Source organism: Rhinopithecus bieti, unplaced genomic scaffold (assembly GCF_001698545.2).
Source record: "Rhinopithecus bieti isolate Rb0 unplaced genomic scaffold, ASM169854v2 scaffold_8300, whole genome shotgun sequence".
Lineage (NCBI taxonomy): Eukaryota > Metazoa > Chordata > Mammalia > Primates > Cercopithecidae > Rhinopithecus > Rhinopithecus bieti.
In genome coordinates, this window is record NW_016805686.1 from 364,311 (window position 1) to 387,371 (window position 23,061).

Below are 23,061 nucleotides of genomic sequence, written 5' to 3' on the forward strand. Positions count from 1 at the left end.
TTTTTTTAGATAGAATCTCCCTCTGTCGCCCAGGCTGGAGTGCAGTGGTGCAATCTCGGCTCACTGCAACCTCAGTCTCGCGGATTCAAGCGATTCTCCTGCCTCGGCCTCCCGAGTAGCTGGGATTCAGGTGTGCGCCACGACGCCCCGCTAATTTCTGTATTTTTAGTAGAGATGGGGTTTCACCATGTTGGCCAGGGTGGTCTGGAACTCTTGACTTCAAGTGATCCACCCTCCTCGGCCTCCCAAAGTGCTGGGATTACAGGCGTGAGCCACCGCGCCCAGCCATATAACTTTTATAGGCACACACTTCCTTAAGTTTGAAGCAAGTTTAAGTTCAACCCTTGTTATTCACGAGGACTTCAAGTAGGCCAGTTTACAAACAAGCATGAGCACCCTACAAATGGCTCTTACTACAGAATTCTTAGGATAAACGTGTTTACACTTTGAACAGTCACGTGAGTATCGTAAAGCTGGCGATTTTATGTTACTATCCAGTGAAATTGCTTGCCTTCCTTCATGATTTCTTCAGTCCTTTTTCCAGCAGAGATAAGATTTTCTAAAAAGTCTGAATCTTCTAAGTGTAGCTCATCACTGGTAAAAGCTAGAGCACCCCATCAGCAGTTAACAAGGTGATCGGCAGCCATCTTTCCAGTCCTTCTAATGCCAGATCCAAACAAAATTTGTGCAAATCAGAGAGAGGCAAAGTTTTCAAGTCTTCTCATTTCGTAGAACTGTGGGGGTGCCAGCCAAATTTCTTTTGATAAGAAACTTTCAGTTGCCTTTGATGGCCATGACCAGTGACAGCCCACCACCTCCGCCAAGTCGGGGTAGACTGGCAGCGGCTCGAGCAGGCAGCATAGGAAGAAGGAAGCTTCGAAGAGGCGAGTTGCGCCACGCGAGAAAGGGGTAAGCCAGACGCTCCAGTGGTGCAGCGCCCAGATGTCGGGCGTGCAGCCGAGGTGCGCTCACAGCCGCAGGAAGTGGCGCGAGTCCTGGGCGCAAGCGGGCGCAGCAGGCGGCCAGGCTCGGCTGCAGCTTGAGGGCGAGGCCGGGCTCTGGCGCAGGACCCGGGCGGGGAGGTCTTGGGCGTTGCTCTATTCTTGAAGCCAGTCATCCTAGCGGAGGCTTCCTGATGACCCACTTTTCTGTCTGAGGGCAGAGGTCACAGTACCCCTAATGGGCCTATTTAGTGATAGAGTCCTGGTAGTCATTCCTACAGCCCGAGGCTATAGCCTGTTCTTCCAACCCTTTCACTGATTTTTGTAAGCTCTTAATTCCCTGTGTCCCATCCTTTTCTCCTCTAAATAACTAAGCAGTTTCTGTTTCTCACCACTGTACAGCGTCTAATACAAGGATGAAATTAAAAGTTATGTTTAGGACATGTAAATATTCTGATACCTATTGATGTCAAGTATGCCTAATGTATACAGGATCTGGAGTCCAGGGGTAAGGCCAGGGTAAAAAGTGTATTTTATGCTTTTTTCTCCTTCCTTTTGTCTTTCATACAAAGTTTAAATATGTGAGTCTTAAGTATATGAAAAACATTAGGACTGAATGAAATCACCTGAGCAGAGAATGAGACCAGATGCTGGCCCAGGACGTATCTGGGGCACTCCAACATTTAAAAGTCTGGCAAAGGAGGTGTAAATGGTATGGGCAGCTGAGAAGGAGTAGTGAATAAGAAAGGAGAAAAACCATCAAAGGATGTGGGATGTATCCCAGAAACTAAGTAAGGAAAGTATTTCAGGGTGTATTGATCAACTCCATTAAATGTTGTACTCTGTGTACAAAGTGCTCTGAGCGTACTTTGTACTCTGAGAGACAGAGTCCAAAGATAAAGTTACAAAAATGTCCATGGAATCAGAACATAAATAAGAATGGCATTGAAGGAGTGATGCAGACAAAAGCCCAGTAGAGTAAGTGGAAGAGAGAATGGGAGGCAAGGATGTGGAGATGATACATATAGACAACCCTTTGTAGAAGTTTGGATACACAGGGAACAGAAAATGCAGGGGAGTAGCTACTAGGAAGATTTGGGGTTAGGGAAAGGTTTTTGGTTTTGGTTTTGGTTTTTTTGTTTGTTTGTTTTTGTTTTGTTTTGTTTTGTTTTTTTGAAACAGGGTTTCTCTCCCATCGCCCAGGCTGTAGTGCAGTGGTACACTCTTGCTTCGCTACAACCTCCACCTACCAGGCTCAAGCGATCCTCCTGCCTCAGCCTCCCAAGTAGCTGGGAATACAGGCACATGCCACCACACCCAGCTAATTTTTGTATTTTTAGTAGAGAACAGGCTTTCACCATGTTGGCCAGGCTGGTCTCAAATTCCTGACCTCAAGTGATCTGCCTGCCTTGGCCTCCCAAAGTGCGGGGATTACAGGCATGAGCCACGGCACCTGGCCCCGGGGAAGGTGTCTTAAAAGAGAAGAAACACTAAAGCATGTTTATCTGCTCATAAGTACAATCAAGGAGAGAAGAAGATAAACTGTGGGAGCCAGGGTTTTGAGAATTAGGCAAATAGACGCAGAGTTCAAGGGGAAGGCCCTTGATAGGAGTAAAGACACTCTCTGCACAGTACCAAGAAGGAATACAGAGAATACAGCTGCAGGTAGGGTTTGGTGGGTTCGGTGGCAGGGAGATGATAGTTTACATCTAATTGTTTCTATTTTCTTAAAGAAATGAAATGCAATATCATCAGCTGAAAGCAAGAATAGAGAGGTGGGCTCTTCCTCATTCATTATCCCCTGGTAGCCACTGACCTGCTTTCTGTCACTATATGTTAGATTGTATTTTCTGGGCATTTACATAGATAGAATCATATACTTTTTGTCCCAAATTATTTCATGTTTAATATGTTGTTGTGGATGTTTTAATGTTGTTGTGGATGCTATTGTCTCTTTCTTCATTTTGATTTCTGATTGTTCATTGCTATTGAATATTTAGAATATAGGAATAAAATTGATATTTATATGTCAATCTTGTATCCTTCAGCCTTGCTAACTTACTCATTCGTTCTAGTAGCTTATTTGTAGAATTTGTTGGATTTTCTACATAGATGATCATGTCATCTGTGAATAAAATAGTTTTGATTCTTTTCCAAAGTTTTTTTTCAAGGGAGACCAGCAAGTAAAGTACTGTGCTTTCTACTACGATGTTCACTTGTTTATGTGCAGTTAGGAAATGGGGGAACAGTTGGGTTTAATCAGAGCTGGGCTTTTGAAAAGGTCTAGTGTATGACCAAGAGAGGGTGGCTAACGTGGGGTAGAGGAAAAAGTGTTGGAGGTGAAGAAAGTCAAGGAAGTGGAAGTCATAGTGTGGGATGGGTCATCTACATTGATGTTAAAGTCACTAAAAATGATGGACCAGCATCAGCATGGGGAGGACAACTGAGTCTGGAGGGAAAGACTTCCTCAATAGAATTTACACCCTCCACTGTTATGGGCTTCTGGGGAGTCATGGGTGCGGGTGTGCGGACCAGGACGTGGATCCTGGACACTCTGGGACACTGCCTCCCAACCACAATATGTGCCTAGGCTGGGGCATGTAGCTGATCCACACTCCACTCCTCCCCACCCTCAGAGACCTTTGAACTGAACTCTCGGTTCAGCTTAAAGCTCTCAATAACCTAGAGACTTTTTGGAAACAAAGTCCTCTCTACTTTCTTCCTGGCATACATAAAGCTCAGATCTCCTTGTCACAAAGCCCTGGCCATCCTCTGTGGCAAGAGTAAGAGAGAGAAAGATAAATTTTGTTTAGCGATGAACTTATATAGCAAAAAAAACAGAAGACAAATCATTTTCAATTAGATTATCTTACCACACCAAAAAAAAAAAAAAAAAACCAAGGAAAGGATAATTCCCACTTATTAACTCTAGATATTTCTGATTGGTAGGAAAGTGGGATCGTGCCTGTATACATGCAAAGGGATGGAGTGTGTGTGTGTGTGTGTGTGTGTGTGTGTGTGTGTGTGGTGGGTCACATACAAGCACAAGGAAATAGGGGAATGTCTTTGACACCTTACTGCCTGCCACTTCTTTGATGGTCTCTCCTATTTTATTTAAGTCTCCTGTCCCAGGGCTACTCATACCCTCTTATTTTTCTCAGGCTAAAGAGGATGTCCACTGTGTGTTCTATGGAGCAAAATTCTCTCTACTTCCATCCCTATTCACCAGTTAGCTCTCTTTGAGGTTACAATGGATATGAAAGGGTTAATAAGATTCGAAAGAACATACTATTGCTTTAGCAAACCACTGTGTTTCCTAGGCAACATAATGCCTGTATTTCTCCTGTTTCTTCCTGTTTCCAAAAGCCCCTATGGAGGGAATGGTAAAAATATTAGCCTTGGCCAATACTCAAGCCCTTGCTGTTTCCCCTCTCTCCCCATTCTGTTCCCCTCACAGTTGACCTTGCCTCCTACTTCATGGAAAACATTGAAACTGTCAGGTTTGAATTCCCTCTCCCTCTCCTCTTAAAGGAGAAGCTATGATCCTTCCACCTGTTCTTTCGATTTCATCCTCTCTTGTCTCATTCCATGCCACAGGGTTAATTAATACCCACTCTGGGCAGAGCGAGGTGGCTCACACCTGTAATCCCTGCACTTTGGGAGGCCAAGGTGGGTGGATCACTTGAGGTCAAGAGTTCAAGACCAGCCTGGCTAATATGGCAGAATCCCATCTCTACTAAAGAATTTGCAAAAATTAGCCAGGAGTGGTGGTGGGCACCTGTAATCCCAGCTACTCCGGAGGCTGAGGCATAAGAATCGCTTGAACCCAGGAGACAGAGGTTGCAGTGAGCTGAGATCGCACCACTGCACTCCAGCCTGGGCAACAAGAGCAAAACTCCATCTCCAAAAAAAAAAAAAGTACCCACTTTGTCCTGTACTTTCAACCTCTAAGCATTACTACCTATCTTCTGCAACTGAAGTCTATGACAGTTTTCAGAACAACAAAAATCAAACCAAGGAATCCAATTCCCTCTTTTCCCTACCTCCTTTGCCTTAGTCAAGCTTCTCAAACTTCTTTTTTGAGAGGTAGATCTCCTCAATCCTCATGTTCCACTCACTCCCTAGGCCACTGGAACCAGACTTCCACCCTTCTCATGCCACAATAAAGAGTCTGGCATAGGTAACCCAGGACTTCCTAACGGTCTAGTCCAACTTACACCTTAGTTTTCATCTTTCTTGATCCATTTACAGCCCTTGGCACTGTAAACCTCTCCCTCCTGGAAACCCTGTCTCCTCCCTTTGCTTCTATTGGACCACACTATTCTACCATTTTCCTACCACTTGTGGTTCTTATTCTCAATCTCCTTGGTGGGTTTCTCTTCCTCTACTTATTCCTACAATGTTAATCTTCCCCAAGACTCTATCTTGGCCCTCTTTTTCTCTCTGCAACCTGCCTATAAATGCCAGGCCAGTAATATGAGTAAGTAATGCAAGTCTGGTTGATGTGTGGCAATGTAGTATATGCCAGAAATCACAAAGAAATGTGTTCTTGCCCGTTTTTATTTTAAAATAGTAACCCTGTTCTCTATCTTTCATTTTCCACTTTTGATAGTCATAGGTACAAAGAAATTTTGATTATCCACTTAATTCTGCTTTAACAAAAACAGAGTAAATGTGATAAAAGACAGTTGATACTTGTTCTCAGCATTGGGGATACAGCAGGGAGAAATGGGGCTTCTTTAGGTGTACCTGCTAAAGGAGGCAGCTGCTAATCAGAGATATAATGTCAGATCTTCTCTCTCTCTCTTTTTTTTTTTTTTGGAGACAAAGTCTTGCTGTGTCGCCCAGGCTGGGGCTGGAGTGCAGTGGCGCAACCTCAGCTCACTGCCACCTCCGCCTCCTGGGTTTAAGTGATTCTCATGCCACACCCAGCTAATTTTTGTATTTTTAGTAAAGACAGGGTTTCACGAAGTTGGCCAGGCTGGTTTTGAACTCCTGACCTCAAGTGATCTGCCCACCTTGGCCTCCCAAAGTGATCTTCTCATTTTTTAAGAGAAGATTTTATGTCAGAAATGCAGGCTTTATGTAAAAATCTATTGGTTAAGTGCTTACATCTAATATTTTAAAAATTAAAATAAAGTGAGGGTCAAATAAACATGTGTTTGAGCCAGCTGTAGTCACCAAGGCTAACAATTTTCAACCTTGGCTTAGAACATTGTGCAATGAGCCTTGAAGAGAGAGAGACCTCTGCCCTATATTCTCCTTGGGATCTAATTCAATGCCAGTAGTTTCAGCTACCACCCATAGTCTGATACCTCCTGTCTTTACCCCTCCAGTCCAGACCTCCATCCTGAGCCCCAGACCAAAATATCCGATTGGACATATTAGTGGATAGCACCACCAGAATGTTCTTTATGCCCGTGCTTTTCAAACATTAATGTGCATGTGAATCATCTGGAGGATTTGTTAAAATGGAGATTCTGATTCAGTACGTCTGGCATACTGCCCAAGATCGTGCATTTCCAACAAGCTCCCAGCGGATGCCAAAGCTGCTGGTTTATGAACCACACTTTAAAACACAACCCCCATTTGCATACAATGTCCTTTTTGCAAGTTTGCTCCTCCTGCTATATATCTTCTTTTGACGAATGATATGCCATCCACCCATGCAAAAATTGGGGGCATAAGTCAGATGTAGAAGGAATGGGAGAAATAGAGGAGGAATCCAAAGTCCTGTCCCATCCAGCTCCTTAACATTTATCACATGTATCCTTGCATTTGTGTCCTCACTATCCCAACACTGATTTAAGTCTTCATTTTCTCCTGCGGTAAGGCTGGTGTCCCTGCTCCAGTCTCCACCCCTCCAATTGCAACCTCCATGTTCCTATGAGCATGACACTTCAAAAAAGCAAAATGATCTCATGTAAAGCATGGGCTCTGGGGCCAGACTGCTGGGTTTAAATCCCAGCACTGCTTCTTACTAATTGTGTGACTTTGGACAAGTAACTTAACCTATCTATGTATTGGTTTTGCTCATCTATGAAAAGAGGATGATAATAGAACCTCGCTTGTAAGATTAACGAGATTTGAAGCAGGAAGGGGAATGACCCATGAGAATATCTGGAGAAGAGCATTCTAGACAAATGGAATCACATGTAAAATGTTCATAGCACTCACATTAGCTGCAACATTGGCCACATCATTCCTAGCTTCATTATGGCTGGAGTGTTGAGGGTAAGGAGAAAGTAGAAAGAGATAAAGAGATAAAGCTGGACAAGTAATCTGAGGCCAGATCATGGAAGGCTGGGTTGCCTGGGAAAGAGACTCTGTGATGGAGCTTGCTATGTAGAAAATTGACTGAAGAGTGCTCTTGGAATCGACACCTGAAATGTAAGACAAGGGAGTACGATAGGGCGGAGGGAGAAGCTGAGCTTCAGTGCAGTCACAATGCAGCTTCCATCAATCCCACAGGGAGTTCTGAGCCTGGTATGACTCTTCAGAGTTTTCCATAGAAGGAGAAAGGGAGACAGGCCTTTATATCCCTGTATTGGCCATTCATTACCTGCAGGCTGCACTAAGAAGGATCTGTGACTTTGGGCTAGAAAGCTCTCTTTAGCCCAATGCAATCTTAGGAAGAGGATTTCATTGCAAGCTATCAGTCACCAACACTTTCAGCAGTTGGGGACCTGGGAGAATAAGTGCGTGGGTCCTGAAGTGGGAGTGGGAGGTGAAATCTGGGTAGGTATCACACCACAGTTGGATAAACCATGCCAAAGACTCTGGACTTGATTTCACTGACAATGGGGAGTCATTAGAGGGTTTTCCTAGAATGGGACATGCTGTTTTGCACCTCTGTACCTTTGTTCAGAATGCTTTTTTTTTTTTTGAGACAGGGTCTCGCTCTGTTGCCCAGGCTGGAGTGCAGTGGCATGATCATGGCTCACTGCAGCCTTGACCTCCTGGGCTCAGGTGATCCTCCCACATAGCTGGGACTATAGGCATGTACCACCACAACCGACTACATTTTTGCTTTTTTTTTTTTTTTTTTGTAGAGACAGGGTCTCACAATGTTGCCCAGGCTGGTCTCAAACTCCTGGGCTCAAGCAGTCCACCAACCTCAGACTCCCAAAGCACTGGGATTACAGGTGTGAGCCACCGCACCCGGCCCCAGATTGCTTCTTCTATCCCAGTGTTTCTGACCTGGATTGGAATCACCTGGGGTGCTTGTTCATCTGTTAGAATGCAGGTCAAATAGCTTAATGGTAAACAGCCAAGGTTGGAACCAGACTGACTATATTTGAATTCTGACATTCCACTTACTAGCTGTGTGACAGTGGACAAGTTCCTTAACTTTTCTGTACCTGTTTCCTCAGCCGTGAAATGGAATAATATAACCAACTGCCTCACAGTGTTTTAGGAAGAGTACTCGAGTTAATCCACAAAAGGGCTTAGAACATTGCCTGACAAGTAATAAGTGCTCAAACAATGTCAGCTATTACTAAAGATTCGCAGGCTTTCCCTTGGACCTACTAGATTAGAATCTTTGGTGGCTGGTCCTAGGAGTGGACATTTCAATAAGTGCCCTCCCCTTCTCCAGATTATGCTGATCTTCACTAAAGTTTGAGAACTACTGGTTCTTCAGAAAATTTATCCCCTTCCTTGTCCACTTGGTGAAATGTTTTCTTTTCTCTCTTTTTTCTTTTTTACTGATAGGCCTAACTGGTGCCATGAACATTTTTAAGACTCTGCTCAGTGTCATTTCCTATATGAAACCTTCCTAGATCACACCTCCCACCATCCCTTGCCAACCTCCCCCTTACCATGTGGAGACCTCAACCGCAGCATCTGTAACCTTTTGACCATCTGTCTCCCCTTGCTAGACTGTGAGCTCCTTCTTTGAGGGAAAGTATTTTGCATCCGTAGGCTCACCACAGAGTTTAGCATAGAGCTAGAGCTCAATCAAGGTTGGCTGAGTGGATGCAGATGGGCAGATTCCTTTGGGGTCTCTTTAAAATCTCAGCATGAAGTCTCCAGTCTCTGAAATTGGGAATGTGGATCCATACACTATCACTCAAGACATAGTTGGCAACTGTAGAATTTTGTTTTCTAGTCTTTAAATTTTTAAACTTTTTATTGCTTGTTACAATAATAAAAGGAGTTTATATTCACTGGATAAAGAAGATAGCAAAAATTACCTAAAATTACCTATAATCTCACAACCCAGAGATAACTCTTAACTTTTAGGTGCGTTTCCTTCAGATTTTTTTTTTCTGTGCATGAGAATTTAACATAATGGGTTTCCATACTCAAACTCAAGTCCACAAATATTTATTGAGCACCTACTACATGCCAGGAACTATTCTAAGCACAAGGACTATAACAGTGAAGAATATAGACAAAAGCCTCTGTTCTTGTGTACCTTATGTTCAAGTTGGAAGAGATTTTTAAAATGAGAAAAGAGACTGTATATTAGGAAGCAGTAAATGCAATGAGGGAAAATGAAGCAGGGAAGGAGGATAAGGAGTAGGAAGAGGGTGTTGTGAGATTTGAAAGCAGTGAGGGAATGACCCATGAGAATGTCTAGGGAAGGGCATTCCAGACAAATGGAATGACAAGTACAGAGGTCCTGAATTGGAAATATGGCTGCTTGTTCAAAGGGCAGCAAGGAGGCCACTGTAGCTGGAGTAGAGTGACCAGGGAAGAAAGTGGTGAGATCCTAATGTCTTAAAGGTAAGGGTGGGTAGAGTACTGCAGATCCTGTAGGGCCTTGTAGGTGCTGTAAGGACTTGAGCTTTTACTCTGAGTGAGATGGGGAGCATCTTTGGATATTTAGGCTGTTTCCAGATTTTGCTATCATGTATCATGCTTTGTGATTCTTCTACACAAATCTCTGTTCACGTCTCTGAACACTTCCTTAGGGGAAATTCCTGGAAGTTAGATTTCTTGGCCACAGACTAGGAATAGTTTGAGGCTTTTATTGCATATTGCCAAAGGGCTTTCTAGAAAGCCTAAACCCTTTTACAACATAATTAAGTTCAACAAATATTTATTGCATGCCTACTATGTGCCAGACATGGTCTAGGGGCTTGAAATACATTGGTGAACAAAATGAATCTTGCATTCTAGCAATTTTACTCTTGCCAATTGTGTCAGAGTGCTTGTTTTGCTCTGTGCTTGCCAACACCAAGTATTACCATTCTTAAAAAGCTCCAAGAAACAAAAGAGAAAAAAGAACACTCCAGTCATTTGAATGATGAGAAACGGTGCGTTGTTATTATGTTCCTTTGGATTTATTTGCTTCCTAGTAAGGCTGAATTATTTCCCAAACATTTTCTAGCTAATCAGCCAATTGTTCTATTTTCTTTAAAAGCTCTTTAAAACCTTTGAAAATAATTAAAAGGAGACAGAAAGTTTGAAAACACTAAAAGACTTAACATGTATCTTGGGAAATAAGTAGTCCTTGGGTCAAGTACATCAGCTTTAGGAATTGATTTGGAGCCAAAGAGCATATTAAGGCAACCCTCATGTTCTGAAGGGGGCTTTTTATTCAGGAGCACACTTGCTTATTTCCAGATAACTTGAGAACTGCCACCCTGGAGGAGACCATTCCATTCAGCATTGATTCTGACATGAGCCTGAATGATGGGATGCTTTTCTTCAACAATCTCTACATCGCAGTGTTAGCTAATAGCCCACTTTATTGAACATCAAATCTGGTTTGCAAGCATTTATATTTTTAAACTGTATCACTTCTTGAGGTCTTAAGTTGCACAAGTTTTCTACCCTCCATGTGAAGCAGGACTTCCTTTAATCCATTATCCTCCAAGGGGACACAGAGGTGTAGCAGAAGAGACACTGGACTATGATAAATGAGAATAATAAATCCTCGCCATCCCTCCATGAAAACACTTTCCCCAGATTTAATAGTGGTTACCTTTGAGGAAAGAGAATCAAGAGTGAGGAGAGGGACTACAGTTGTCTTCTGTATCTTCCCATAGTTTAAAGTTTCTAACTTTAGACAAATTATTACTTTGAAAAATCATTCCAGCAGGGGTTATCTGGGTGGGGAGCTAATGGCTTGGTTTTTGTTTTGTTTTTTACTCTGTGTCTCTCTTTATTGGGAAAAAATGATAAAACTATTATATAAAATTTCCCCAGTTTTATAAAACAAAATGTGTGTGTGTGTGTGTGTGTGTGTGTGTGCGTGTGTGTGTGTTGCATGTCTGCAAGAATATAAGCCAAATGGCTAATGTATGGGCCTGATTTAAGTACTGTTTGGGGAACTGGGAGAGGGAGAAAGGAGTTTCATTTTTTACTTTATACGCTCACGTATTGTTTAAGTTTGTTATAGTGAACATGTATTATCATTCTACATTTTTTTCAGAAAATAAATAATAAACCATTTTTCCCCCCGAGGTTAAAAGTGACACGTGCCCATTGTGGATAATATAGAAAGGTATAAAGAAGAAACCAACAATCACAACAGTTAACATTTTAGCATGTTTCCTTCCACACTTCCTTTTATGAATTTTTTGACATAGTTGAATTCATACTGCATATAGTGTTGTATCCTGTTTTTCCCTCAAGATTAAAACACAAGCGTTTTGCCATGTCATGATTGTTGTGGGGGAGAGATGACTGGGCCGGTGGCACAGGGGTAACAGAATTTACTAAGACAGCTTTAGTTAAAAGAAGGTAGATTTATTAGAGAAAGTAGGAAAATATATGTTGCCAGGGAGACAAAGGGCAGCCTGCAAGAGAGGAGCCAACTGTCAGGAGATGAAGGCTTGCTGGAAATTTTATAGGATGGTGTTTATGCTGCCTGTTGAAGAGGTCTTTGTGTAATATTGATAATGCCAAGGTTGCAATGAGCTAACTTACAGGTGTCTGGTGATAGCTGGGCACGGGAAGACTGAGAGTTATTTGCGCAGGAAGGCTGCATTTTGGATCATGAAGAAAGGGAGATTTGTAGCTTATTTGCTTTTTTCTTTTTGCTATTTCATGCTCCCACCAGGCTGATTCCCTTTCCCTAATTAGGACTCCACAATGATGATATTTGAATGGCCTTTTAATGGTTTTGTCACAATTCAAGTGCATTAATTAGCCATTTTATTTGAAGTCGGACATTTAGGTTGTTTCCAGTTTTCTGTATTAAAATGAATCTCTGCTGAGCATCTTAGTAATGAAATATTTGTCTGCATTTCTGTCTCCTTGGGATGGATTCCTAAAAATGGAATTACTAGGTCAAAGAACAGATTTCTAGAAGTGGGATTAATGCATAGAAAATATTTTTATGGATAATGAAAGGTTATAACCAACAGTGTATGAGAGTTTCACCACTCTCTTGCCAATACTGTGTTGTCCTTTTTTTCCCTTTTATCTTTCCTGTAGAAAAGTAGTAGGTGATAGTGGCATCTCCATGCTTTTCTTTTTGTTACTAATGAGACTGAACATTTTTCATACGCTTATTCACCACTGGCATGCTCTCTTTTGTGAACTACCTGTTCCTATTTTTTCCCATTTATTGACTAGAATCTTATACATTTTATCAATCCAAATGAGCTCTCAAAGAAATATTAACCCTTTGTCATATTAGTTGCAAATGAAAATATTTTTCATAAGTTTATTAGCTTCCTAAATTTTCTTGGTCATACATGTTAAAAGAGATAGATTCTAACTATAGCCAAGTGCCCTCAGTTTGAGCCTGTTTCCCCATGATTAAATTGAAGAGTTTTGACAAAAGATCTGGAGGGGCCGGTTCAGCTAAAGCAAATTTAGCTCTGAGAAAATGCGTGGGCCCGATACAAAGACTGTTTGGCTCATTACACTTTATAATGATTTAAGAAGATGTGGGGGGCAGGGATGGAAGCAGTTTTGCTAGAAATTTTAGAATTCTGAGGTAGGAAGCCAATCTTTACTCAAGTCTCTTGCGTGTTGGGAGGAGTAAATTATGTGCAAGCCAACAGAACGCTTGGTGGAAAAGTACTGCTCTGGGCTGCAGATGCGTGCACAGCTTGGTTTTAATTATTTGTTTCCCTCTCTATCCTTTCTTCTGCTCCCCTCCCCTGCCACCAGAAAAGGGCCAGATTAGGACGAGGCAACCCCTTCCTCCGTGGAGGCCTGCTTCTGTGCAGTCTGTTAGCACATCAAAGGCCGGATGAAATACCTAGGAAAGGAAGGGACCAGGCCTAGGATCCTTCCAAACTCCCGCCTTTGTCTGGGCTCCAGCTCAGGGTTATTGTGACTGCCAAGGGTAGCCTGACAGACTCCAAATAGAAGAACGCTGCCAAACAAAGAAACTTTCACATTATTCTGAGGGGGAAAAAAGAGCAACAAGAGAACGTTGCTTGTTAATGCCTGGTGACTGAGCAAATCAGTAATTGCAAAAGGGTTTTTCGGAGAAAAAATTCAAAGTTAACTGGGCGATCCGATTCGTTTCCCCAGATAATAGAGAGAGTTGTGCACTGACTTTAGCAATCCCGGGGGTGTCGGTCCTACAGCATCTGGGGGAGAATTGGGTAAGGGCCATCAAGGAGAGCGAATGGGGGTTCCCAAGGTGAAAATGAGTCGTGTAGGGCTCTAACACAGAAAATGGAGTTCGAAGAACGAGTTTCCTGTCTCCTAAGACAGCTTGGAGGGCCCGGGAACGGCCGGGGGAAGATGAGGGGCTTCGGAACGGGAGGCAGGGGAAAGCCTGCACCAAGAGAAAGGGAGTCGGTGTCTGGCGCGCATCAGGTGGTGGAGGGGCGCTCGCACAGAGCCAGGCAATGCCGAGGCTCTCCCAGCGGGTCGGTCTGCGAGAAGCAAAACAGGGGCGCAGAGGAGGGCAGCGCGTGCGTCGCGCTCAGCTATAGGATGGCGCGAGGATGGCGTGAGGCTGGGCTGGGGCCTCCCAGGTAGAACTGAGGGGGGCACTGCGCGGCCGCGGGGGCGCGGCACCGGACTCCAGAGGCTTTGTAGGGGGCCTGAGGGCTGCCTGACCGGACCGAGCAGGGCGGGGCGCTTAGGTGGCCTCGGGGTAGGCGGGGCTTGAAGGCTCCGCCCCTCCGGCCCCGCCTCCTCCCCGGCTAGTCTTTGGCCGCCGAACCCCGCGCGCCACTCGCTCGCTCAGAGGGAGGAGAAAGCGGCGAGTTCCGGAGCACTGCCTAGCGCGGCCCAACCTTTACTCCAGAGATCATGGCTGCCGAGGATGTAGTGGCGACTGGCGCCGACCCGAGCGAGCTGGAGAGCGGCGGGCTGCTGCACGAGATTTTCACGTCGCCGCTCAACCTGCTGCTGCTTGGCCTCTGCATCTTCCTGCTCTACAAGATCGTGCGTGGGGACCAGCCGGCGGCCAGCGGCGACAGCGACGACGACGAGCCGCCCCCTCTGCCCCGCCTCAAACGGCGCGACTTCACCCCCGCCGAGCTGCGGCGCTTCGACGGCGTCCAGGACCCGCGCATACTCATGGCCATCAACGGCAAGGTGTTCGACGTGACCAAAGGCCGCAAATTCTACGGGCCCGGTACGCGGCCGGCGAGGGGGGCTCGGAGACAAAAGAAGGGGGCCCCCGGCACGGGGCTGGGCGGGAGAGAGGCAAGGCGGGAGCGGGGCGACCCTGAGTGCAGGGAGGAATGGCGGCGAGCTAGGGTAGGCGGATAGGGGACAAGAGGCGCTCTAGAGGGGCTGCGGGCCAGTCGGGGACGCGGATCCCCGGCCCGCGCTGACAGCGCTGGAAGGGGGTTAGAGAAGGAAGGCTGAGGCGCTTAAGCCGGAGATGGGTGGGACCACGAAGCTCGAAGGCGTTGCGGGGGGACACATCAAAGCCCAGGCTGTTGAGGGAGTTTTCGAAGGACCTGGGCTTGGGGATTCCTGGAAGGAGGAGGGGTAGTGTCGGGTTCTAGGAAGGAAATGAGGGTGTTCCGAGGGAGGCATGGGGGAGGGCGAAAGAGAGAAAAGGTCCAGACCTAGAGAAGACGGGAAGGCCAATGACGCCGGGAGTAGCTTTGAAATGTGAGGGTATGGGAGAAAACGCCGAGACGAGATTAGCAGCAGGTAAAAGCATTGTGCCCGGTGGATAGTGATGTGTGTGTGCACTCGCGGTGTGTGCATGCGCGGTGTGTGCGCGTTTAGTGTATGTGATTTATCGGGTGTGTGTGTGTGGTGTGTGCATGCGCGCTTGAAATGGGTCATGCGTCAGGTATGTGTGTGGCATGTGTTTGGTATGTGTGCGCTTGTGCTGTGTGTGGCAGATGGGGAAAGGCTGGAAGGTGAACAAGGAGGAAGGGGGCTGTTTGAGGGAGGAATAAAGGCTGAATGTGGTGGACAATGGTAACGTGGCAAGCTTTTAAGGTAATATGGTATTTAGTCTATAGCAGGCGAGAAAGGATTAGAAGCCGAAAAAAAATTAAAATGGAGGGAGGGAGGAAGTGGGAGGATACCAAGAAACAAAAGGAGTAGAGCTATGAAGACTGCTGGGTGGGGGGATATCAGAAAAAGCCAACCAGAGGGAAATGAAGAATGGATGACTGCTGCACTGCTGAGCTGTTGGAGGAGGCAGGCCTGATGGGTTCCTTAGAGTCGAGGTTTTGGCAAACCTGGTTGCGTATCAGAATCACCTGATGCATCTGAGGAAAATTACAGATTCCCAGCCTAACCGCCAGAGCTGCAAATGAGTCTCAGGTGGTCCGGGAGTCTGTATTTTAACATGCTTCCCAGGCGAATTTGAAAAGCAGCCAGGCTTGCGAAGTCCTGCTTTATAGAATACTTGGAGATGAGGAAGAAGAGGTTTTCGCTCCTCCAATATGGACTCCTCTAAACACAGGGAGCTTAGAGGGTGTCCACATGGACGGCGCTCATTCCACACTGGCCTGAGAGAGGAAAAGTACAGAAGGCGGTACACAGGTCAGACTCAGGCGTTCATTTTAATCTCCCAGTCCAACTGATCAAAATCAGATGTGCTAAGGTTAAGGAACTCAGTTTTTTCTTGCAGACATTTTATTCATTTTTCAGAGACAGGGTCTCGCTCTTGTGTTTGCCCAGGCTGGTCTCGAACTCCTGGGCTCAAGCAGTCCTTCCACCTCCACTTCCCAAAGTGCTGGGATTACAGGCATCAGCCACTGCACCGGGCCTGCGGATGTTTTAGAATACCTGCTTTCTGTGGGCATGTAACTGTCAAAATCATTTGAAAACCACACACATTATTTGTCACTTAGAGTAGCACACATAGATGCTTTATCAATGAAAATAATCATGTAAATACCTGTTAGTATTGAGCTCAATATTAAAGGAGTGAAAACATGTGCATGAGGCATCATCATGACTGTAGTTTGCAGAGTCATTGAGAGGATGTCAGCCTGCGCACAGAGCACAAAACTGGGAGTCAGGCAACCTGCGTTCTAGTCCTGATTGGGTCATGACTAGCTGTGTGACCTTATGCAAAGTATTGTTCTCTCTGAGCCTTAGTTTTCCCTCTGAAAAGTGATAAAGATGGCCTATTGTGAGACCTCTGTCTCTATCTTGCACTGTCATTCAGTGAGCCCATGACTACGTGACATCATGGTAGAAAGTGATGCTTCATGTTGTAAAGGATTCCTAAAAATTAGTCATTCTAGTGCCTGTTAACTCTGTGCAAGGCACTGTTGTAGATGTGGGAATATAGCAGTGAGCAAAACAGACACAAATCTCTGCCTATAGAGCTTACATTCTAGTGAATGCATTGAATAATATGTATTTTTTAAAGACTTTTAATGTTCCCACTAGACCTTGTTTAAATATTCTATGAGGTTTGCTTGGTAAAGACTCACTCTACCAAGCCAATGACCATAATTTCTGAAATGGTGAGGTTCAAACCATTACATTTGCCGATTCTCAAGCACTAGGTGCTGCCATTTCCACTAGAGGTGTACATTTATGAAAAATGTGGGCATTTTTTTTACCTTCTTTAGTGGATGTGGCAGCATGTAATGATGATTAAAAATAAGCATTTTTCTTTGGAATTTTAATTGCATTTAAAAGTCATAAAATTTGTAAAAAATTTCTGAGTGTATTGTGGTTTCAGGTGACCAGGCCATGTTGAAACTTGATCTATTCTCATACTTGGCATGGTGGTTACCTACAAACATTTTAATGTCAGGGCTGCTATTCAGTCTGCCTTGGGGGAAACAACACATTGTTTAAAGTACACTGGATTCTCTTCATTTAGTTGTGCAATATTTAAATAATTCTAAATATCCACTTTTTGTACCCACAGAATGATTCTCTGCTGTCTTAGACAAAAGTTCAGTGTAATATCACAGATAATCACATTTTATAGAGTTGTTTTGCAGTATTGATTCAGTCTCTTTTCATGAAAATTTTAGTATTTTCACAGTCTTCTTAAGCCCACCAAAAACAGATAATGAAGACTGATCTCTGTGTTATCTCTTATTTATTGACAGTGAAGGTTATGTAATGTGTATAGATTTTTTAACCACTGATACTGTTATAAAATGGTTCTCCTGCAGATGCCATGAGTTAATATTTAATTGAGCCTTGGAACCAAAGATCTCTATAAGATATCTTTGTTTCATTAAAACATATCAGAATATATTTACAAGGAAATGTGTTTCCATGTACACATCAGTGCTTATTGTCTTAAGAAACCATAACTCTCACTGGTGTAGCCCCAAGTGCCTAGAACCGTCAGGCTCCCAGTTCAATGTTCTAAAGTTGAATTCTAACCCATGGACTCAGTATTATCTTGTATGATTCCCTACTACCACTACCCCAAGAGATCACTAACCACGTATGCCTTTTTTACTAGCTATTTGGAAACCACAGGAGACTGATGCAATTGTATAGCAGTTTGATTTACTTTTAGTTATTTAAAAGTTAAATGGCAACAGGTCTTTCTATGTCTCCTACGTAATGTTCAGAATATCGGCATTACTATGGTTTCCGAATAGAATTTGATATTCAAAAATGGGGCTATGTTGATGAATAGGGAAGCCATTTTCTGTGTATAAATCACAGAGAAATTGACTGTCTAATAAAGAATTGATCTTTGGTTTTGTTTTTGAAGAGGGGCCGTACGGGGTCTTTGCTGGAAGAGATGCATCCAGGGGCCTTGCCACATTTTGCCTGGATAAGGAAGCACTGAAGGATGAGTACGATGACCTTTCTGACCTTACTGCTGCCCAGCAGGAGACTCTGAGTGACTGGGAGTCTCAGTTCACTTGTAAGCATTTTTAAAATTGTGCCTGGGTCAAATTTCTACCAGTAATGGGGATTCGTGGCAGGACAATAGTTATTACTAAGCAGCCTGAAACTTGGGTGCATTTTGATAGGCTCCTTAATCTTGGACGGATCAAGTTCATGGCTTGAAGTAATTGTAGCAATGCTGAGTCACTTACTATGATTACATACCAATTTTTAGCCAGTTCTCTATGGAAACTTGGGTTTCTGGTTTTGATTTTAAAATTTTTGAGAGATTTGCACAGATTCCAAATGAGGATTTGGTGCTTGGTGTGTCAGGGAAAGGACAGTGGCCATCTTGGCTACAGAAAGGGATTTTCATAAGCCCTCTCTTGTAGAGCTTGCCGTTTAAAAGCAGCCCACATCTCTGTTGAAGAATGGGAGACTTGTATTCTGTAAAACAGCTTCTCTTTGAATCTAATTGTGCCTAACTATAGGCCTCATCTACAAATGATGCTTATAATGTGCCCAGGAACAATGGTGTCTGCATTTTTAAAAAGAAAGTAAAAGGAGATGCTTGTTTCTGGCTTATGCTATGGGCTGAGGTCTTTAGGGAGAAGTAGGAATGAGGGGTTAAGTTCAGATTTTGAGAATTCAGGAATTGGCTTCTGTCAAATCTAACTGTGTAATTATCACTCTAGCAATATTTCACTGCCGAGAATTTGAATAAGAGTCTTCCCCCACTTTTATGAAACAGTATATAAAGACCATAAGCATTATTTAAAGATCTTTTATTTAAAATGTAGTTTTCTATGTGTGTTCTCTATAATCAGTTAAATATTACATGTTCTCTTGGCTCTATCCATTTTCTTTGAAAATAATGCTGACTTCAGAGAGAGTTCTGGATTAATTATTAGCCAGATGTGTCTCTGCCTTTGAGTTTGGGTCTCAAGCAGGCTACATATAACTTCCAAGTCTAGAGGCAAGTCTTTATACTTTGGAAAACATAGTTCAGTTACCTAATAGAGTCCCTAATTTTTGGCATCATAAGGATGCCTTTGTAATTAGTTTTCTATGTGAAACCAATGAATTGTAGTGTGTAACTTACAAAGCTCTATTTTCTAGGGCTTGCCTTCATCAATGGGAGAAAAAGTGTGATTTTTTTTCCCACTTTAAGGCTAGCCCCAGATACTGTTGTGACACCTCAGCTATACTCAAAGCTGGTGTGGATTCCCCTTAAGGCAGGTTTCCCAGGCGCCACCCAGCTTTTATTTGTCTCCCACAGTTCCAATTGTTCCCAACAGTTATTTCACACAAAAGCAGCTTTAGTTACCTGGTTAGACAGGTTGGTTACTCCTCTAATTCCTACTCATATTCAGGAAGAAGAGACTCTTGGCTGCGGACATTCAGATGATCGACCCTGCATTAGTTTGGCTACAGTGATGTGGTGGTTTGCTGATGCCATCTCTTCTCAAGTCTTTTGCATTCTGGTTTTCACCCTTACATCTGTTTTCTCCAACACCTCCAGTCATCTCCTGGCTCCTTTACCACTTCCTTTAACCACCTATAGGTTTTTCTCTGTGATGGGAAAAACATTCTGTCTCCTGCTATCCTCTTCATCTATGAGACTGTTATTCCTTCCCTTCACTGTCAAACTTCTTACAAGTTTTTGTTCCTAACCACTGCTTCATTTCCTCTCTATACCTTCTTCCTCCCTACAGTATGGCTTCTATCCCCACAATTGGATTGAACTCTCTTTCTGAAAGATTTTCAGGGAAACCTTTTTTTTTTCTTGCCAATCCTGACTTCACTTGTCCATTCCATGTTGTAGATCTCCTGTCATGTGAGCCTCCAGAATGGCTCCCTCCACAGAGTTTCCATTTTGGTCCATGGGAACTCCAATTTTCACTTAATTGATTCATGCTTCCAGTTTTCTTTCAAAGTACTTCTCATCTGTCCTTTTCCATTCCCTGGACACCACCCTACTCCTGGCTCTGGTTCCTTTGCATCTGGATCTGCACGCTAGCCTCCGGATCGCCGTCCCCAGCCTCTCCTTACTGAAATCTGCCCTATGCACCACATTGATAATACTGTTGTTAAAACACTATTTTACTGTGTCATTCCTTCACTTATAAACCTTCAGTGCCCTTTGCCACCTGTAAGTCCAGTCTCCTCAGGCTGGCTTTTCAGATCTTTTGTAATATTTCCCCACACTACTTAGCCAATCTTATCTCCTACTAACTTCTAAATGTTAACTACTCCTGCCAACTTGGTCTCTTTACTGCTTCCCAGATACATTGTCTCACCTGTATGCATTTGTACATGGCGTTTTCATTTTCTGGAACTCCCTCCCTAAATCCTTGTATACATTTTTTCCAGAATATATCCTCCTTCCATGAAGTATTCTGTAACCCTTCTGATGAACTCATAACTTGCCCTTGTTCTTCTAAACATTCCCTACACACAAACAATTCATTTTGGCATTACCTTGCACACTCATTGCCAGACATTGCCACCTGTTTTATATGTCTATCTTCTGAATAAAACGAATTCCCTGTTAGCAAGGACGGTGGTATAAACCACCTTTGTATCCTTCAAGAAGCCCAACACATTGCTGAGTATATTGTAGGCCTCTCATAAATGCTTTAAATTGAAATGTGGTAATGATGTTTTAGAAAGAATGAGAATGACCATTTGTGTTTTCTTCTCTACCTCCAGTCAAGTATCATCACGTGGGCAAACTGCTGAAGGAGGGGAGGAGCCCACTGTGTACTCAGATGAGGAAGAACCAAAAGATGAGAGTGCTCGGAAAATGATTAAAGCATTCAGTGGAAGTATATCTATTTTTGTATTTTGCAAAATCATTTGTAACAGTCCACTCTGTCTTTCAAACATAGTGATTACAATATTTAGAAAAATTTTGAGCACTTGCTGTAAGTTTTTTAATTAACATCACTAGTGACACTAATAAAATTAACTTCTGTCTTGGCATGCATGATGTGTTTGTGTGTCACAAATCCAGAAAGTGAACTGCAGTGCTGTAATACACATGTTAATACTGTTTTTCTTCTATCTGTAGTTAGTACAGGATGAATTTAAATGTGTTTTTCCTGAGAGACAAGGAAGACTTGGGTATTTCCCAAAAAATCTTAAATGTGCACCAAGAACAAAGGATCAACTTTTAGTCATGATGTTCTCTAAAGATAACAAATCCCTTTTTTTTTCTCAATTGACTTAACTGCATGATTTCTGTTTTATCTACCTCTAAAGCAAATCTGCAGTGTTCCAAAGACTTTGGTATGGATTAAAGCACTGTCCAGTAACAAAATGAAATCTCACAACAGAGCTCAGCTGCAAAAAAGCGTATTTTCTGTGTTTCTGGACTGCATTGTTGTCCTTGCCCTCACATAGACACTCAGACGCCCTCACAAACACAGTAGTCTGTAGTTAGGATTAAAATAGGATCTGAACATTCAAAAGAAAGCTTTGAAAAAAACAGCTGGCTGGCCTGAAAACCTAAATATAAGATGAAGATTGTAGGACTGTCTTCCCAAGCCCCATATTCATGGTGGGGCAATGGTTATTTGGTTATTTTCCTCAATTGGTTATTCTCATTTGAAATGAGGGAGGGACATACAGAATAGGAACAGGTGTTTGCTCTCCTAAGAGCCTTCATGCACACCCCTGAACCATGAGGAAACAGTACAGTCACTAGCCAAGTGGATTTTAAAGTAAAGTATATTCATAAGGTAACAGTTATTCTGTTGTTATAAAACTATACCCACTGCAAAAGTAGTAGTCAAGTGTCTAGGTCTTTGATATTGCTCTTTTGGTTAACACTAAGCTTAAGTAGACTATACAGTTGTATGAATTTGTAAAAGTATTATATGAACAGCTAGTGAGATTTCAAACTCTTGTAATTGTGGTTAAATAGTCGTTGTATTTTCTTGTGAACTGTGTTTAATGATTTTACCTCAAATCAGAAAACAAAATGATATGCTTTGGTCAGTTAATAAAAATGGTTTTACCCACTATAGTGTGGTGACTTATTTAAATTTTTTTAAAAAATCTTATTCTAGGGAATCTGATTCAGACATTTTACTTTGGCTTAAAATTCAGTTTCACTTTTGAGTGCAGGGTTTTGTATTCCAAAAGAAACAAGTGGCAAAATTTCACGGAGACCCCACACCAAAACCAAATACCAGCTTGTCCTGTTAAGACATAGTGAATTGAATTGCTTTTTTTGTGACTTGTCGAAGTTTTGCCTAAATCACAGCTTTCTAAACTGTAAATGGCAGACCTCCACCTTGAAGTCTATAGCCAGGTTCTTAAGAAGTAGTGTTACTGAAGCCTTTGTCATTGCCAAGTACTAAGGAAGGGTTTTGGGTTTTTTTGTGTTAATGAATTTTCTGATCAGGAAAGTATCAGGAATCCTTACAGTAGCAAAGTTAATTCACCTCATGTCAAAAGAAGAATAACAGATTTGCATATGCAGTTAGTTGTATAAACAAAGACAACCTATTAGTGTTTTGTCATTTTAATGTTAACATTGGCAGAGTTTTCTTACAAGAGATATACTCCCTGAACCAAAGAAATTTCAATTTTTCATGTTATCAAACCACACTGCAGGTACTTGTGAGTTTTTTTAATGTGCTTTTTTTTCCCACTTGGTTTCATTCACCAAATGTTTGAGTGCCTGTTTTGTGCCATGTAACATGTTATGCCTTATGCTTTGGAGAGGGAGTGGGGGAGAGAAGTTGGGCCCACCTTTGCAGCCTGAAATCTCATGTGCATGTGGAGATTAGGCTATTCATTTTGCAAAGTTAAACAGAAAATATCTAGAGCAAGCTTGTCCAACCCGTGGCCCACGGGCTGCATGCAGCCCACGACAGCTTTTAATGTAGCCCAACACAAATTTGTAAACTTTCTTAAAACATGAGATTTTTTTTCACAATTTTTTTTTTTT

The 23,061-nt window shown here is 43.0% G+C and overlaps 1 protein-coding gene and 1 pseudogene across 1 annotated transcript; one reads left to right on the forward strand and one right to left on the reverse strand.

The window, feature by feature from the left end:
• Nucleotides 1–351: 351 nt before the first annotated feature.
• LOC108530528 (nucleoside diphosphate-linked moiety X motif 19-like) lies at nucleotides 352–14,119 on the reverse strand (annotated as a pseudogene).
• PGRMC1 (progesterone receptor membrane component 1) lies at nucleotides 14,005–22,129 on the forward strand. Its single transcript, XM_017873515.1, is given in 4 exon segments — nucleotides 14,005–14,445; nucleotides 17,983–18,138; nucleotides 20,814–20,843; nucleotides 20,846–22,129. Coding segments are annotated over 4 exon segments (714 nt in total). The 5' UTR covers nucleotides 14,005–14,117; the 3' UTR covers nucleotides 21,046–22,129.
• Nucleotides 22,130–23,061: the final 932 nt, after the last annotated feature.